The sequence below is a fragment of the Ovis canadensis genome, chromosome 2, assembly GCF_042477335.2.
Source record: "Ovis canadensis isolate MfBH-ARS-UI-01 breed Bighorn chromosome 2, ARS-UI_OviCan_v2, whole genome shotgun sequence".
NCBI lineage: Eukaryota > Metazoa > Chordata > Mammalia > Artiodactyla > Bovidae > Ovis > Ovis canadensis.
The window spans coordinates 119,735,044-119,754,565 of record NC_091246.1 but is presented as its reverse complement, the minus strand read 5'-3'; the positions used below and the strand labels follow the sequence as shown (position 1 = coordinate 119,754,565).

General features: G+C 51.9%; 1 protein-coding gene across 1 annotated transcript in view; it reads right to left on the bottom strand.

Annotated features, from left to right (window-relative positions):
* Window positions 1-8,326, bottom strand: part of ARHGEF4 (Rho guanine nucleotide exchange factor 4) — a 372,112-nt gene extending 363,786 nt beyond the window's left edge. Inside the window, 1 exon segment of the mRNA XM_069576860.1 lies at window positions 8,278-8,326. Coding sequence (XP_069432961.1) covers window positions 8,278-8,316 — 39 coding nt within the window. The 5' untranslated portion in view covers window positions 8,317-8,326.
* Between the last annotated feature and the right edge of the window lie 11,196 nt (window positions 8,327-19,522).

The following is a 19,522-nucleotide window of genomic DNA, read 5'->3' as shown; positions in this document are numbered from 1 at the left end:
TACTAAATGGTCGATTTTTAAATTATGCAATATGTGATACAGGCTTCCTAGGAGGCAGAGTGGTAAAGAATCCTCCTGCCAATGCAGGAGACTCAACAGACGCGGGTTCAATCCCTGGGTCAGGGAAGATCCCCTGGGGTAGGAAATGGAAACCCACTCATTTTCTTGCCTGGAAAATTGCATGGACAGAGGAGCCTGGCAGGCTACAGTCTATGGGGTCACAAAGTGTCAGACACGACTGAGCAGCTTGGCATGCACACATGCAATATATGATACGCAAAAGCAGAAATATATTTATATATGCTATGAAATAATAATAAAATGAACACTCATGAATCTACCTCCCAATATCAAGTATGGTGAGTTTTGAATTAGTATATCCGTTAATTACTAAGTACGTGGAAGCACTGTTGCACATGGGGCATGAAATGGCTTGTTTTTGTGTCATCGTCTGTGGCATGTCATACATGAGAAAAAGCTGGGAACTTAAGGAAAAAAGGAAATCATAATGTGTAGTCATGGAATCTTCTAAGGACAGTACAAAATGAAAATATACAGTCAGTTAATCCTTAGTAAAATTAAATTTAAATGAACATGTGCACGGAGAAGTGAGAGACAATTATAATTCAGTATGCTCCTATGACTGAAGGAAGCTGAGCTGCAAAGACAACACAGAGAAGGGTCCAAAGGGGAGAGAAAGAAGCATCAAGGAAGACTTCCTGGAGGAGGTGGTAAGGTGTGGCAGCTGGTGTGGTGTGGTGGCACCCTTGGCAGGGCACTAGTCCTTGAATGTGGCACATGGATCAACAGATGAGTGGCAGCAAGGCCTCACAGGCAGTGCCCCCCCCCCCACTCCTAAGACAGCTCACATTGGTTACCCAGGAGGGCCTCGGAGCAGCCAATGAACCTCACAGTATTACAACTGGCAAGGAGGAGATTGCCTATATCAGAGGCGAGGAAACCATGAAAGGACTCCCGAAAGACAGAGCGCTTCTCGGGACACTGGGACACTGCCCAGTTCTATCTGGTAGGAGAAGCCAACAAAACATTTGGGGCCAGGAAGCCCTGACAGTACCAAAAGCACCCCCCTGATGTTACAGAGAGTGGCTGAAGTCTCAGGCTGGCCCAGAAAGGACTGCTGCGACTGGCTGGTGGCCAAGGGGAGGATAGCCATCCAGACGTGAGGAGACGAAGCCTCCAGAGTCCAGAGGACCGAGCTGAGCTTGGCCCAAGCTTGCGGTGAAGGTTGTGGGAATACATGTCTCTAGAACCGACAACCCTGGTCGGCCAGCTAAGGTCCCCTGGACAAGGGGATCCCTTGAGACACTGACCTGGCCAAGGTTTTGCTTCTGCAGGTGAACTCCTCAGGTTTGGCTAGCATTTCCCAGGACACTATGCTCCAAACCTCAGCCCTGCCTTCTCAGAGCCTTCATCTCAGAGGGAGACAGCAGGACTCAGAATATGGAGGTGTTTGAGAAGTATATTTTGAACAGCTAGATGAAGAGGAGCTGTTGAGGTCAGGGATGTTCCCTGAGTTGGCAGAGGGAGCAGAAGGAGGCTCTGGAACAAAAGCAGAGGTGGCCTCTGGCCTCTGGCCACGTCTGAGGCTTGTGAAGGGCCATGTGGGAGAGATGGCTCCAGAGCAGAGAAGAAGCACCAGGTCCCTGAGCAGCACCATGGCCGAGGATGGCAGAGTCCTGGGTGGTGGGAAAGCAGCAGCCCTGGGTTGGTACTGAGGGTCTCTTGGCAGGCAGCTGATTCCCAGAGCTGCCCACATCCCTCTCTGTCATCCCAAGGGACCGGCCTCTTTAGGACTCAGGGGACAGCCTCCTCATGACCTCTTCGAGGGGCAGAGTGTCTGTGGTTTCAGGTGCCTAGTGTAACCTTTACCCAGAAGAGCTGAAACATGTGGGTGACTCCCTAGCAAATGCCCCTAGGAACTGGAATACACACCCCTCACCACCAAGGTTGGTAGGCTGAGACCTGGTGGGACTTTTCCTTAACTTCATGGGGGCATTTACTGCTTCCCTGCCCAGCATCTGAACAACAGTCCTGACTGGGGTCAGAGGGGCTCTTCGGACAGTTGAGAAACTGGGACCCACCCGTCTTGGAAACAGAAAGGGGCAGACTCCCTCTGTTCCCACCCTCCAGAGGGCAGCCTGGGCCCAGCTCCAGTGGCTCTTGAGAACAGACCTAACTGCCTGCAAGAGGAAGGTGGAGACACTCTCAGAGAGGAGAGGCAGAGCTGAGTGTCTGGACATAGCCCCGCCAGAGGCGTCCTCAGCAGTTGGCCTGTTGAGCAGGACTGACTGTGCCCCACCTCTCCTGATCCCTGCCCAAGCTGGATCCTGGAAGTTATCCATACCTTGACAGGATAGTTCCTTTTCTTTTTCCACTTAACTGGAGTTCATTTTTGTCTTGCAACCAAGAGCCTTCACTAATAAAGAAACTGTTACTAGGTGATTATAGATAATAAACCCTTAAAGAAAGGAGCAGTGGGAGAAGTGCTAGGATTGGTTAATCCATCAATTTTAGGCCAAAGGCAGTGAAAATATATTGGGCATTAAGTTACAAAACTCCAGTACCTCACCGCATGCATGGCAAACCCTTAATTCAATCAGCTGTGTCTAAGTCTACTAGGGGCTTTGGAGGGAAAAGTGACCTTGCTATGAAAACTGAGGGAAAGGCATGAAGATCTCAAGCACTGTGGGGTGACTGTGTCATTTCTAACTGCCCCAGCCAGATTAAAGACGGAGGACAACAAACTCAAACCCCTGAGCTCCCAGGACTCTCTGACTGAACATGAAGTATTTCCTCTCTTTTGCAGCCCCAGGCCTGAGATAACCCTGCACCAAGACCAGTCTGATTCTCTCAGCGTGTGGACTGGGGAGCTGAATGACTGCTTCCTTGTTCCTTGAATGAAACTCAGAGCATTGTCCAGAAAAGCCTGAGACCCCTGGCCTTAGCAATGGCCATCTATTAGGAGAGTCACAAACTCAGCCCCTGATTCTCTCTCTGACTGCTGCAAGAACCTGTGATCATTTTCCCCTGTGAAGTGAGACCTGTTCCCCTCACATCCACCCCTGCCCCCTTCCCTGCCTCCAGAACAAAATACAGGCTTATCTCAGCATGGCCATGGGAACCAGTTACCAACTCAGACTACGGAGGAAAAGGTTCATGTTCCAGAAAATTATCACTTTGCCAACATGCACTGGCAAAAATCTGGGGAAACAGATGGGAATGGATTGTAAGAGCGTCTGGCCAGGGAGGGAAGAAAAGCACTGTGGGTCAGGAATAATGTTAACTTGGGTGCAGGCACTTGTTCTGGAGGTAGCAAGCTAGTTCCAGTACCCAAGGTGTGCTCCAGCAGGTGACCTGCTGGTTGAATAAAACCTCAGTTTGCTATTGGCTCATGAATTGAAATGGACAAGGCAGAAATTCCTTGAAGGAGTCCAAATACCTTAAGGGACAGAGTGTTGGGGTGGATTTACCAAGAGCAATCTGCTCACAACCCCCTAACTGTGTCCCCTATAAAGCCAAAAGACACAGAGGTACAGACACCTACTTTGGCAAGGAGAATGTCAGCATCTTGGAAAATTGCCATAGACGCTATTCTTTATCCACTGGTGATGCTGATGAGAAATGCGGTCTTTGGTGGTGGCAGATGGGGCAATGGCAGATTGGATGACAGAGGATGAGAAGCAGTGTTACAGTGCCAGAAGCCAAAATGACTGTTCTGATGTCACAGCTCTTTGGGGGTACCAGGACTGAAGTGGACGGGCAACACCAGTGGGGTCCTGCTGGACTTGTGTAATTCTGAAAGGGCTTCCCAGGTGGTGAGGAATCCACCTGCCAATGCAGGAGATGCAGATTTGATCCCTGCATTGGGAAGATGCCCTGGAGTAAGAAAAAGCAACTCACTCCAGTATCTTTGCCTGGAAAATCCCAAAGTCAGAGGAGCCCGGTGGGACACAGTCCATGGCGTTGTAAAGATTCAAACATGACTGAACGACTGAGCTCATTCACAATATTTTGGAAAAAATGCAAAAAAAAAAAAAAGTTCTTACTGTGCCTAAAACAGTGTCTGGAAGATAGTAGATGTTCAATAAATATTTATTGATTAAACTTCACTGTCCCTTGCCTAACTCCCAGGTTTGAGACAACAGATCCAGAATTCCTTCAGTGAGGAGGAGGCTGGTTACCTGCAATAACATCCTAAGCAAGTAGTACTATGAATCTTCTGAAGGCTCCATACAGAGAAACACCTGGACATTTCAGAAGTTAGTGAACACTGGCTCCGTTCTAATATGAATTCGTGGCCTACGAGAAGTGGAAGGCATGCCAGGTCATAAATGGAGCCTTCCCATGCATCCACCTCATGGTAGCCCATTGGAATCCTGAGTCTGTCCTCCAGAGATTTTCCCAGCTCCACAGTGTTCAGTTGGCAAAGACATGCTCAGTCCCTGTGGAAACCCCACCTCCATTCCTTCGCTCATGATGTGGAGAGACTGTGGGAAGAAAGGCTAACTGAAGCTTCTGAACACCCCCACCCATCCAAAACAGGGGATCAAAAGCGACACTTCAGCTCTGGCAACTGAGAAATCGCAGTGGAGGACAGAAACCCCCTATTGCAGCCCTGTTCAACATCCCAGCTTGGCTTGTTCAGAAGACATGGGGCCTTGCAAATGCCGGTGGACCAGTTTACATTTAACTGTTTGGATTCTCCTGTTCTGACCCACAAGCAATCTCCCCAAATGGAACAAATGTATTACAGTCCTTGTCATGGATTTGGCAAAAAGTGTACCTGTGTGTATATGTATTTCTTGTCTCAACTGCTGATATAGGGATCAGCACGAGTCAGTCACTTTCCCTGTGAGAGGCACAGCATAGCTTCATTGCCCTGCTTCAGGGCTCTGCTGATTCTGTGCCATAATTTAGTGAGCAGAGACTTTGACCTTCCTGCTTCTAAAGACCTCATGCTGGTCTATGGTACCACCACACTGACAGGGCTTGGAGAACAGCAATTAGCAAGGTACCCCGATGTGGACTAGAGTGTGGGGCCAAGATTCCTTGAGTCTGTCATACAGAGTGAAGTCACAAAGAGAGAGACAAATATCATATATTAATGCACTTATGTGGAATCCAGAAAAATGGTACAATCTTATTTGCAAATGAGAAAGAGAGACACAGACATAGAGAACAAGCATATGGACACAGGCGTGAAAGAGGGGTGAGAGGAATTGGGAGATTGGAATTGATACATATATATGTACATATACATGATTCGATGGACGTGAGTCTGGGTGAACTCCGGAAGTTGGTGATGGACAGGGAGGCCTGGCGTGCTGCGATTCATGGGGTTGCAAAGAGTCGGACACGACTGAGTGACTGAACTGAACTGAACTGATATATATACTATTGCTACTATGTATAAAACAGATAACTAATGAGAACATACTGTATAGCTCAAGGAACTTTATTCAGTTCTCTGTGGTGACCTAAATGGGAAGGAAATCCACAAAAGAGAGGATATATGGATACATACAGCTGATTCATTTTGCTGTACAACAGAAACTAACACAACATTGTATTCTCCAATAAAAAGTAATTTAAAAATGAAAACAGAGAGGCTTCCCAGGTGGCACAGTGATTAAAAAAAAAAAAAAGAAAGAAAAGAAAAAATCTGCCTGCCAATGCAGGAGACTAAAGAGACGGGGTTTCAGTCCCTGGGTCGGGAAAATCCTCTGGAGAAAGAAATGGCAACCCACTCCAGTATCAATCACTGCCTTGAAAATTCCATGAACAGAGGAACCTGGTAGGCTGTTTTCCATAGGGTTGCAAAGAGTTGGATACGACTGAGCAACATGCTTAGTATGAAAACAGAAAGAACTTCTACTTCAGCGAAACATCCAGGCAGGCAGCAGAGGTATTCAGTTGTCTGGAACATTTTGGAAAGCCTTTTGAAAATGAAAGGCATGCTGCTGGACTTCAGCACCTGACCCTCAAGAGAGATGCACAGCGCTGGGCAGATGTCTGGGTTTTAGAAGAAACCTGTTTTCCCTTAGGTGTGCTGCTCCAACTCATCTGCTGGGTGATCCCAAAGGCCATGAGCAGGTTCTCTCCGCTCTCCTTGCACTGTGAGAAGCTCTGTCACAAGACTGAGTTCACACCGTGCCTAGAGCAGAACAAATCCCAACAGAAGTCTCAGCTGGGGACTGGGGTTTGATGGATTGCTCTTGCTCCTGGCCCTTGGTGGAGACTGTGTCTCTATTATCAGAGACTGACTGTGGGACTCCAGTGATCTGAGTTCCCTAGGATGGAGCAGCATTCTTGATCAGGCAAGTAACCAAGTCAGTTACTTATCACCAAGTGGTCAGTACAGGCCCAGGCTCAGGAGAGGTCAGGAGGTGGTTCCCTCTACTTCCCACTCCTGTGGCCCCATGGGGCATTCGTTATGACCAGTGTCTAAAGGAAACGCATGTGTGAATGGTCTTTACATGGTGGCTCCGCAAGATATACCTGCACAGCCAGAAGTGGACTACCTACCGTGGCATTCAAGGCTCCTCCCAAGGGTGGCTCTGCAGGGCAGCAGAAAGGACATCCTTTGAGAGGCACATCTACTCATTCCCATGGTATGCACAGAGGGAGGTCTGAGATGTGTTAAGACTCTGGGGACCCTAGGGTAGGCAGCGGGTGCTGGGGACAGGCTAGGAATGTGAAGAGAGTGCGTCCCATGAGAATATTTAGTCAAAGGGCCCCCTTCCTAGGAGGCTCCCACTCAGCAGGCAGGCAAGGCCCTGGGAGGCCCAGTGACCTCCTCCCAAGTCACCCTTGCCTGTTTCCTGTGCTCCTGATTCTGCGCAGCAAACTTCCCCTCACCTGGGTGGCCTGTGACCACTGCCATGAGTGGAAAAGGACAAAGGTCCTTGGCTCAGTGCTCTGAAACACATGTATGGTTTGTAATAAGATCCTCATACCTACCTAGAAAGGTGTGGCATTGTTGTCCACACTTGTCAAATAGGCAAACAAAGACCAGCATGGTTAAGTGATGGCACCAAGTCTGTACAGCTTGTCAGTAACAGAATCAGAATGCAAAGGAGGATAAGGGGGGTCTGTGTGTTCAGAGCTACAGCCCTGACACCTGCCACATTCCCCTGTTCTTCAAAGAACACCAAACAACATCACTCACTAATACCAGTTGCTGAAAGGCTCCATCCCTTTCCCCTCCTAATGTATGCATTAATTATTCCTGTGGTGTGAACTGATTCTCAGCCTGCTCTTCCAGACTGGCTGAGGGCAGGGTTCCTGCTAGCGCATCTCTAGGTCATTTGGCTTCCAGCCACTTTCCCCAGGGCTCTCAGAGCCAGAGACCTTTACCTGGACCCTTCAGTCTGCACTCTAGGAGAAAACGGTCTCAGAGCCAAGTAGAGCAACCCCTCCCACCATGGGCAGTTCCATGCTCTGGCAGGCCCCAATGTTTGGCTGCCTACTGAGGGGCTGCCACTCTGTAACAATTCTTTGCCTCTTCTTTTTTATGCAGTTGGTTTCAGGCAGAGCCAACCCCATCCTGCCTCCCACCACGGTCCCAGGCTTCTCACCTGTGGAGGCGGAGGTAGGCAATCTGCAGCCAACTACTCACCACAGGGTCCCCTTCCAGGCATGGAAGGTAAGGGTGCCCCAGAGAAACTTGACTAATGAGCAGTCTGGAGATTCCGGCCTGGGCAGAGGGGCACTTCATGCAGAAGTCTAAAAGTCCCCAGGTTCCTGTTCTCCTTCCCGCGCTTAGACATCCCTTTCTCAAAACGATGCCCCAACCCGGCTGATATGCTCCCTGGGTACCTCGGGTCCCCTCAGCCTGGGTAATAAAAATATCAACGACTTCCTTCCTGGGCACGATTGGATCAGGCACAAGCCGTCCTTCCCGGAATCGGTGGTCCTGCTCGGAGGAGCCTAGGCTGACTTGTGCCCTGCGAGCCGAGCGAGGGTGAGCAGGTGCCAGGGAGGCCGGGCACTCGGCGTCTGTCTCACCAATGCTGACCCTGGCCTGCCGTCCAACCTACCTTTGATGGACACCTCTCCTTTCCCACATCGGGGCGGACACGCTCTCTCGATCGGCACTTTAGAAAGTTGGGGGCGGCAGGGAGCGCCCTGGGTGCCCCTAACCACCCGGCGCCCAGCGGGAAGCTCGGAGCGCAGCGGCGTGCACCAGCTCTGCTCCCAGCGCATAGCCATCCGCCGCCCAGCGCCCGCAGGGGCCAGGGGGATGCCGCGTCTCACCTTAAATAAGCTCCGGAGGAAGTGCAGGACGCTGAGCATGGTGGCCCGCTCGCAGCACCGAAAGCCCAGCGGCCGAGCCAGGCTCCCCTAACGCCGCCGCGCGCCCCGCCCCGTCCAGCGCGCGTCCCGCCCGGGTCGCCCGGACGCCCCGCCTTCCCGCGTCCGGCCGCTCTAGCACCCCAGGGCCGCTGCCGCGGCCGAGACCCACGGACACACGCCGGATCTGGCGGCCGACAAGGCTCTGCGCCCCAGGGAGCACCCCCACGCCCCCCGCCCCCCGTGCCAGCTGAGTTCTTGGGCAGACCCGGAGCCTGGGAGTGTTAATAAGAAAGAACGCGCTCCGCACTTCTGCACAAACACCACACAGAGGCGTGCATTCGCGTTCTACGCGGCGCGCGCGCCAGCGACCTGCGACTCACCTGTGGAGTCCCTGCCCTTCCGTGGGGAGGGCGGCCTTTTCCGTCGAAGACCTCGAGAAATTTCAGGGCGTTTGCCCAGCATTCTCAGTTGCCAGTTGAAGACACTGAATCCCAGAGACGGTCAGCAACACGTAGGCGATCAGGCCCCCAGTGAGAGGCAAGGCCAGTGTGGAATGGAGTCCCTAGACCCAAATTCTGGGTCCAGGACCCACTCTGGCTCCCCTCCTTTCTAGATATATGCTCCGGCAGGTAGGAGGCAAATGGAGAATCCTCTCGTGGGTAGAGGAGAGCTGCCTTCTGCTAAGCAGCAAGGGGAAATCCTGAATGTTTTCTTTGTGGGTTTTAAGGAGATGAGGCCCGCCCATGCCCAGGAGACACGCTCCCATTAGCCACGATGGTCACAAGACTTCTATGCCCAAACACAAGTGAGTTTATTTTAATTTCTTTTCAAATCAAAAGAAAAGACCTGAGAATCACCAGCCAGCCTGGATTTACAGTTGTAAAAAATAATTTTTTTTTTTAGTTTTTTTTTTTTAATTTTAAAATCTTTAATTCTTACATGTGTTCCCAAACATGAACCCCCCTCCCACCTCCCTCCGCATAATATCTCTGTGGGTCATCCCCATGCACCAGCCCCAAGCATGCTGTTTTAAAAGATAGTTTTAAGCTGGAAGAACCCAAAGAAAGACATGTGCCAAGGGCTCATGAGTGTCATACTGCAGTCCTGCTCCAATCCCACCACCTCTGGGATTGTCTCATGGAGGCTTAGCACCTGCTCAGACTGGCTTTGCATGCCCCTGCCCATGCCTGCTGCATCACCCAATTTCTGGTCCCCTTGAATACTGTTCCTGGTCAGCAGGACCTGTCCAGCGTTGCCTGGCAGACTGTGATTTCCCCCGCACCCAACTCTCTCTGCTTCTCCCAGATCCTCAGAGCGTCAGAGTAGGGCAGAAAGTCTGGAGGTAAATGGCTAGAATTTGTGGGGTGTGGGAGCAGAGGGGGCAGCCTTGAGATCACCTGAAAGTTTTGGTTGCCTGTTTCCTGGAATCCATGGACCTTGTGAGAAGATGTCCCTGAGGCCCCTGGTGGTGGGAGCAAAGAAATTGCATAATCTTGGCCTTCCCTTCTAAGCCCTTTTCTTAGGGGAGAGGAAGACCTGCCTTATGGGGTTGCTGTGGAGTTTAAAGGAGAAGTTAAACCTCAGGAAAAAAGTGTTAGTTGCTCAGTCGTGTCTGACTCTTTGCAACCCCATGGACTGTAGCCCTCGGGGCTCCTCTGTCCATGACGTTCTCCAGGCAAGAATATTGGAGTGGGTTGCCATTTTCTTCTCCAGGGGATCTTCCCGACCCAGGGATTGAACCCAGGCAGGTCTCATGCATTGCAGGCAGATTTTTTACCATCTGAGCTACCAGGGAAGCCCTCAGAGGTGCTCAGCAAATGTTAATTCCCTCTTCTTTGTTGCCTTAAGGTGCTGAAGCCCCCAGAGGTCCAGTGAAAATACACATCTCCCTGGCCCCAGAGTCTACAGTTATCGGACCTTTGTCCTTGGATGGCAGGTCCTCAGACTTAAGCATCAGAACCTCCTGGTGGATGTGTTACAACATAGGCTGCCCGGCCCCCCTTAGGGTCTCTGGATGGCAGATCTAGGGTGGGGCCTGGATATTTATTTTAACAAGTTCCCAAGTGACACTCCTGTTGCTTGTCCTGGGACATTCAGAGGCCCAGCAAGTGGGGCCTGCGCCAGCTTCATAGCTTATCAGAGGGACAGACCCCAGGCTAGCAAATTACCATCGTGGCGGTTCCATGTACCGAACTTTTACCATGTCTCAGTCTCGGAACAGGTCCCTGCCACAGTTCGTGCCATTTAATCCCGCAGCAGTCCAAGGGGAAATAAGTCAGCTGTAGTCATTTGTTGTTGTTCGGTTGCTCGGTCTTGTCCAACTCTTTGTGACCTCCTGGGCTGCAGCATGCTAGGCTTCCCCGTCCTTCTCTGTCTCCTGGAATTTGCTCAGACTCATGTCCATACCTGAGTTTTTCACTGAGAACAAGTTTTAGGAGTACTTGACTGCATGATGGAGTTAAAGGGTATGCTCGCTCCTTTGTTATTAAAAGACAAAAAGTTTAAGGATCAGTGGTTGCCAGGGGTTTAGAACAAAGGAGGGATGAATAGGTGGAACACAGAGGATTTTTAGGGTGGTGAAAAGACTCTGTGCGATGCGCTAGTGGCCGGTATATGTCGTCATACATTAGCCAAAACCCATAGAATGTAAAACACCAAGAGTGAACCCTAATTAGTGTGAACTCCGAACTTCAGATGATAATGATGTAAATACATCAGTGTAAATGCATCAGTCATGGTAATTGTGCCACTGTGGTGGTGGATGTTGATAAAGGGGGAGGCTACACGTGTAAGCTCAGGGAGTTGGTGATGGATAGGGAAGCCTGGTGTGCTGCAGTCCCTGGGGTCACAAAGAGTCAGACATGACTGAGTGACTGAACTGAACCCGTGTAGGGGTGGGGTGTGTGGGAGTTCTCTGTACCTTCCTCTCAATTTTGCTGTGAACCTAAAACAGCTCTGAAAATAGTGCTGTTTTGATTTGGTTTTTTTCTAATTTTTCTTTTTACTTTCTTTTACTTTACAATACTGTATTGGTTTTGCCATACATTGACATGAATACACCACGGGTGTACACGCGATCCCAAACATGAACCCCCCTCCCACCTCCCTCCCCACAACATCCCTCTGGGTCACCCCGTGCACCAGCCCCCAGCATGCTGCATCCTGCATCGGACAGAGGACAATTAGGTTTGCGGAGGGATGTGTACAGCAGGTCTCTAATTAGCCAAGCTCCCCATGTTTAAATTCTGTGATTCCAGTTTCAAGACTATCACACACTGCACGTTCAGCAATTTGGGTAGTGGACTGAGTGTTCAAAGAGAAAACACTGCAATGGATGCTGAGGCACTGTAGTAAGGGAAGAGGATGGGCTTGGGCAGACAGTTGGGGATCAGCCTGTGCATCCCTTGGTGTGCCCCACCTCACTTTATTTATTCCTCTGTCCCCAGGTGCACGTAGATATGGGCCTGTGCCCCAGCCAGGGTCTGGGTCACAAAGGGCACAAACTGCTCCCTCCAGCTAGTCTGGCAGGACAGGGGTGTTAGGAGGAATATGGAGTAGGTCCCGGATTCACAGGCAGGTGGAGGGGTGCTGACCCAGGGAACAGGGGGGTGCCAGGAGAGGCAGCCTCAGCAGGTGTGGTTGATTCAACAAGAGAAACCATGTGTTTGGAGAGGCTGATCCTGGTGGCTGAACGCCCTCCCTGAATGTGCTGCAGCCCTGCTTGCAATTGTCTCCCAGCCTCCGGCCTGCCCTTGCCTCTGCCTTTAGGTCCCTGGGCCTCCATCAGCTCCCAAGATGTAAAGTCCAGAATTGCCTGAGTCTCTCATAATGGGCCTGCTGTAAGGAACTGAGGATGGGGAGAGAGTGAACCTTCAGGAGGCTTCAGTGAGCCTTGGTAGGAAGCTGGCCTGCCTGCACTGTTGCCACCAAATGTGGGACAAATTATGCATATATTGGAAACAGAATTTAAGGGAGCTCCTGAAGGCTGGAGAGTGGGTGACAACAAATGACTCCATTCTTTGGCCTGAATTGAAACCAAATGGTCCTTAACATAAGCACAAGTCTGCAAAGGGCCAGCTCAGAGAGCCAGGGAGGCACGACTGTTGGGGGTGCGCCACAGGCAGAGGTGGCAGCATCAGTGTTCTCTCTCGGCTAGCCTGGAAGGCAGTGCTGGGGCAGAGGCTCTCCTGCCCCCACCACCTTGGCCCTCTCACACCCAACTCTGCGAATCAGATTTTCCTTGGGTCATGGGACCATGTCAAAGGCTCTGCAGGGGCCTCCAGACTGAATTAAGATCCTAAAGTTGGTGCATGGGAGGGCCAAGGTGGTGGAGACAGTAAAGCCTCTCTTCCCCTGGGAGAAGGCCCAGGGGAGCCCGCTCCAGCTTCCCTCAAGGGCCATCAGGAAAAGGAAGCAGGTGCACCCTGCTGAGTGCTTAAGGCCAGGGTGGACCTTGATGTCAGAACTCCCCGATGAGCGCAGATGGAGAACACCTGGCCGAGTGTGCAGAGCCTGGCAGAGGCTGACACACCCATGAGGAATTCAGCAAAGCCCCAGGAGGGTCCCTGCACTTCCACGGTTCCAGGAGAACTGTTTTGCATAAAGGAGGGTATGGGAGCCTGGAGGCTGAGCAAAGGATTTGCCCTGTCCTTGGCATTCCCATCCCTTCCTGCCTTTCCCCAAGCACAGGTGCCACAACTGCTGGACAAGGGGCTCCTCCATTCCAGGCAGCTCACACACCTGGTCTCACCACCTCTGCTTGAAGTGAACAAGCACCATCCCGGAGACACAATGCATCTTGTCTGTTACCTGGGGCACCACGGCATCCTAATCCATCCACTCCACTCCCGTAAGAGAGCTTCTTGCCTCACCTTGCTGTCCTCCTGTCTCTCTAAGACCCTTGTGACTCCCCTCATCCCTTTCTTCACATCTATCCCCCATGAAAGGCAGAGGCGTGCCCAGGCACACTCACTTCCTGGGTGCCTTTGCACTGAGGAGGTACCTGGGAAACAACGGAAAGCAACCTTCAGGGGAAGGTGGGCGCACTCCTTGACAACGCACAGAAGATGTTCACACAGAGTAGATGGAAGGGCATGCCAATGAGGAGATTCATCTGCACTTCTATATTACCAGGTGAGGAAATCCAGCTTCTCAGAGATAAAGCACCTGGGTCACGGTACAAGGGGAGGCAGCTGGAGTGTGGTCCCGAGGAGCACTGAGAATAGCTGGAATCTGATGGTCAGGCACAGATGCTCCCAGAGTGGAGCTTGGGGTACAGCCAGGGTCCGTGTGGCCAAGCAAAGCAGGAGTGAACCATGGAGCTGAGGTTTCTGGGAGACTTCCCAGAAGGAACGTTGAAAGGGGCTAGAGATTCAGGCAGGAGGTGCTTCTGGGCGGGGAGCTGGGCTAGGGTGTCCACAGAGCTCCCTGCTGGACATTGGCCTGGCATGGCCCTGAGGGCAGCAGAGCTGGGACGAACATTCCATAAGGATTCCCTTGAGGGTTTGGTCTCAGAGAAAGTGGCCCTTTTGAGCCTGTTTCCAGGGCTGAGAGCTGTTCTGGGACAACTGCTTGGAAGGGGCACAGAGGCACAGAGAGTAAGAGCCAGGCAGGAGAGCCATACTGAGATTCAGGTGTCCCTGTCTCTTCCCCGGTTCACACACCTAGTGAAAATGGAGGCAAGATTCAAGCCCGGAGCTGAGAACTCAGGGCTCCCCATCATGGACCACTTTCCTGAAGCAATGGCTGAGAGTGGACCCCACCCCAGATCAGCACCGGCTAACTTCCTTCTTCCCTGTCTGAGAAGGCGGCTGACGTCATTCCACCCGAGCGGTGGGGACCTCTCCTGCTCCGCACCATCCCGCAGGGTCCTGTGCTGCTTTCCCATGCTCTCCTGCCACCAGCCCCCACCACCTCTGCGTGTGTGCAAGATGGGCTGTTCTGTGTAAGGACGGTGGAGAACCCAGGCTGGGGTGAGAGTGGAAGCCCTGGGATCCAAGAGGCTGGCTCTGCCGCCAGTGTGTGCTTGAGCAGCTCACCCAAGCCCGTGTGCCTCAGTGTTCTCATCCCTGAAATGGGGGCGATGGTAGCCCCAGCTTGCGAGGCTGTTGTCCTCACTGCCTTGACTTCCAGTCATGATGGCTCAGCCCCCTTTAACCCTGAAGTCAGTGGATTTTTTATTGACCGGCATGGAAGAATAACCCGTCCCTTCCAAGGTGGCTGTGAGGGGGTGAATGTGGATGGATGGGAGCGGTAGGGATTCTACCCCAGTTCCCATGCGGCACCTTTGTGTGGCTGCTGAAAGCCCCAGCCAGGCTGCAGACATCTCAGAGGGGGAACTAGGCCTCCCTGTATTCATGGGTACAGTTCATAGTCACTTCAGACCAACCCAGTAAAATGAGCGCATTCCAGAAATATTTATTGAGTGCCCGGTGTGTGCATGCATGATTCAGGCATTGGAAATAGTCTGCTGTGCCACCATGAGAGGATCCTTGCAGACAAATCAACACAAAAAAAATTATAGATTGGATTAAGGACTGTTGAGGTAAAAGGTGCAGGGGTGGGGGAGGAAAGGAAACTCAGGCAGACCTCTCTGAATGCTGGAGCAGAAGCTAGTCACAGAAAGTTCAGGAAAAGAGGGCCCTTAAAGAGGAGATGCGTGCAAAGGAGCCCGAGCATCTGTACCTCAGGGAGCAGGTAGGAGAGGGGTGGGAGGTGAGGGGAGAGCCTCGGTGTGAGGACAGTTCCTGAGGACTCCTCCAGGAAGCTGGTGCTATGGACTGCTCTGCCCATCCAGTGGTCAGGTGGTGACTGGTGCTCTGGGCACTGGATCCAAGCAGGGGCTGGCCAAGCATTGAGGGCAGCTGCTCCAACCTCTGTGCTCCCAACCGTCCTGGGATTGAGGGGCCTGTGCAGCTATTGGATGTGAAAGCCTCATGGAAGAACAGGCTTCAGGTGCTTCTCTATCGTGGCACCTTCCTCCTCCTGAGCACGAGCCTTCCCTTTGCCACGGAGGACCTGCGCTGCCTAAATAAGGCTTCTGAGGCCCTTCAAGCACTGAGCACCCCTCAGGTGGCAGACTGGGGCCACACGAAAGACAAGACTGCCAATTCTAGGAACAACGAATCCTCCCCACACTCCCTTACTGAGATCAGTATTTTCCGGGGCACCTTGGGAGTGGGGACCTGTGCCAGGGGCCTGGGGCTCTTCGAGCCCATGCTTCAATCCCTCTGCACCCAAGAGGCCCCGTCCCGCTGGGGGAAGTGCAGTTATCTCTGGGCAGGGACACCCAAGCTCTGGTGGACCATAGCAGAAGGGCCTGTTCCTGCTGAGAGGTGAGCCTTCACGTGGAGAAGGGGCTTGTTGTGTTGCAGGGCAGCTGGGAGTACGTAAGGCTGGGACACTCTGGAAGCAGCGACAACAAAACCAGATATGAGTTACTCCAACAGGAGTAAGCACTGTGAGCGGGCAAGTGGATGGGGCACACACCCGCAGCCAGGTTGGCAAGGACAAGACCTCAGGCGCCCTGAGACTGGGAGGGTGTCTGTGTCATTCTATTGTTCCCTGGGTTCGGGCGTGGACACAGGTGAGCACTCGCAGGACCACACAACTCAGGTCTCCCATCAGCTGCCCTACACACACCATCCCTGCTCTGTGATCCCTTATCTCCCCCAGGTATGAGCTTCAAGAGGGCAGGTACCCTGCTGTCTGACCCTCTGAGTCCCTTGGGACTGGACCCCAAACTTCACACTGGACCCCAAACTTCACACATTCAAAACTGAATCCTTGTTCCCCATACCGCCCAAATGGGACCTTCCCTAGGGCTCCTCCTGTGTCACTGAGTAACACTCTTACTCCTCTACCTAATCAGGCAAAAAATCAGTTTCCTCCCTTTCCCAAAGCCCTGCAAGTCACTTTACCAGCACTTCCTGTGGGTTGCACCTCCCGAATTCACCTCAGTCCTACCCTTCCCAGCTACCCCTACTACTTCTGCCCTGCTCCAACCATTTTCCCTGCTGAGGCCCCCAAAGTGGCCTCGGAAGCTGATTCCTTCAGTGCCGCATTCAGTGGCTTCTCTTTGCCCTACAAACAGTCCACGCCCGTCCCGGGGCCTCCGGGTGCTCATGTGTGTCCCTTCCTGGGGAAGAAGCCGCTCTTCAGAGAGAAGGGACAGGGCTTGGTGCTTGGCTCAGAGGCCTTCCTTCAGGAGAGCCCTTCAGGGAGGGCTGTGTCATGTCTCATGCAGAATGTCACTGGTGTCCCAGGAAGAGCCAGCCCGGGCCCTACGGCAGGACTGCGCCATGCTTTCTGCAGAGCTGGGAGGTAAATCTCTGGGGAATTGACTCAGGTGCAGACCAGGGCTCTGGGCACCTCTGGCAGGATGCTGCCTGCCTCCAACTCCCCGCCACCAGGCGCCAGGACAGGGCTGAATGCCGTGCAGGTGAAGCTGGGGCATTCTGAACCCGGACAGCTAGAGAATTTGGCAAGAGTATGACCAACTTGGTGCCCTCCCCCATCTCTCCCCCAAGCCTTCAACACCCTCAGCAAGCCTCTGTGCAGCTCCCTGAAGTCACAACTTGTGTACAACAAAAAAACACGTCCGTGCAGTCTTTGGCTGACCCTGTGGATGGTTTATTACAAAGTGAAAGAGAAGAAAAAGAAACGCAAAGGGACAAAGTGGGAAGGAGGAGCCCACAGTCTTTATTTGGGAACAACAGCAGCCTTCTCTTTCTGTCTTTGCTGGTGGAGCCCTGAAGCCGGGAGCAGGGTGGATGTGTCTCAGGAACCCCTCTCTCGACACCCCTCAAATCCTCAGGGAAATTACTAAGGGTCACAAGACAACTTGACCCTGGGTGGAGAGGGGCTCACAGGGCTGGTCAAGGCTGAGGAAGGCCTTCTAGCGGTTGAGCTGGGATGAAAGGCAGATAGGGGTGTGTTGGAACCTGGACATGCAGGAGCCTCAGAAGCAGGATGGATGCCCTGGCCCACAACCCCTCCTTCCGTCCCCCTACCCCTTCTCTTCTTTGTGTCCGGCACTGCGGTCATCCCTCATGTGCTGGGATGGACTGTCCTGTCATTGTCTGGGACCACCTCCCCTCATCCAACCCCTGAATTTCTGGAGCGGGGCTGGTGTGTGCCCCTGCTGGGGGATGCCTGTGCCACCTCTGGGCATTACTTTTCTCAATTCACGGTCACAGCTGATTTTAGCAGGAAGAGGACTACCGCTGACAGTGGGCTACCACTGACAGTGGACAGAGTGAGGGTGGGCGTGTGAGAAGGATCATCAGAAGGTATGCCTGGTAGCCAAGGTCTGCATGTGACACAGAGCTGTGACTTCAGGATTCTGAGGCAAATCCTGATTGGTGATGCTCTGTGGTGGGGTTCACAGGTATCGGGCCCCCCAAGTGCACCGGCTACCCTGGGTGCTGTGTCAGAGGCAGCCTGGAGACCTGCTGAGGGCATGGTTCTGGGTTCAGCCAAGACTGGCTGTGAGGCTGGAGGCAGGTTTTTGCTATTGGTGATGTTGAGGCGCTAAGTCGTGTCTGACTCTTTTGTGACCCCATAGACTGTAACCCACCAGGCTTCTCTGTCCATTTCCCAGGTAAGAATACTGAAGTGGGTTCAGTTCAGTTCAGTCACTCAGTTATGTCTGACTCTTTGCAACCCCATGGACTGCAGCACGCCAGGCCTCCCTGTCCATCACCAGTACTCAGAGCTTTCTCAAACTCATGTCCATTAAGTTGATGATACCATCCAAATATCTCATCCTATGTCGTCCCCTTCTCTCCCTATTGTCAGTCTTTCCCAGCACCAGGGTCTTTTCCAATGAGTCAGCTCTTCACATCGGGTGGACAAAGTATTGGAGCTTCAGCTTCAGCATCAGGCCTTCCAATGAATATTCAGAACTTATTTCCTTCAGAATGGACTGGTTGGATCTCCTTGCAGTCCAAGGGACTCTCAAGAGTCTTCTCCAACACCACAGCTCAAAAGCATCAGTTCTTAGGCTCTCAGCTTTCTTTATGGTGCAGCTCTCACATCCATACACGACTACTGGAAAAACCATAAATTTGACTATATGGACTTTGTTGGCAAAGTAATGTCTCTGCTTTTTAATATGCTGTCTAGGCTTGTCATAGCTTTTCTTCCGAGAAGCAAGCATTTCACAGCTGCAGTCACCATCCACAGTGATTTTGGAGCCCAAGAAAATAAAGTCTGGCACTGTTTCCCCATCTATTTGCCATGAAGTGACAGGACTGGATGCCATGACCTTAGTTTTTTGAATGTTGAATTTTAATCCAGCTTTTTCTCCTCTTTCACTTTCAGGAGGCTCTTTAGTTCCTTTTCACTTTCTGCCATAAGGGTGGTGTCATCTGCATATCTGAGGTTATTGATATTTCTCCCAACAGTCTTGATTCCAGCTTGTGCTTCATCCAGCCCGGCATTTCTCATGATATACTCTGCATAAAAGTTAAATAAGCAGAGTGACAATATACAGCCTTGATGTACTCCTTTCCCAATTTGGAACAAGTCCTTTGTTCCATGTCCAGTTCTAACTGTTGCTTCTTGACCTGCATACAGATTTCTCGGGAGGCAGGTAAGGTGGTCTGGTATTCCCATCTCTCGAAGAATTTCCAGTTTGTTGTGATCCACACAGTCAAAGGCTTTAGCATAGTCAATGAAGCAGAAGTAGATGTTTTTCTGGAACTCTCTTGCTTTTTCTGTGATCCAACAGATGGCAATTTGATCTCTGGTTCCTCTGCCTTTTCTAAAACCACCTTGAACATCTGGAAGTTCTTGGTTCACGTACTGTTGAAGCTTAGCTTGGACAATTCTGAGCATTACTTTGCTCATGGGTGAAATGAGTGCAATTGTGCAGTAGTTTGAGCATTCTTTGGCATTGCCTTTCTTTGGGATTGATATGAAAACTGACCTTTCCTAGTCCTGTGGCCACTGCTGAGTTTTCCAAATTTGCTGAAATGGATTGCCATTTCCTTTTCCAGGGGATCTTCCCAACCACAGGATCAAACTCACGTCTCCTGCATTCGCAGGCAGATTCTTTTCCACTGCACCACTGGAGAGGCCATTGAGGCAGGTTACTTGACTGTTCTGTGCCTCTGTTTCCTCATCTGTAAAATGGGACCATCATTACACCTGCCTCCAAGGGCTGCTGTAGATGTATGTGGAGGTGTCAGCATAAGCCTCAAGC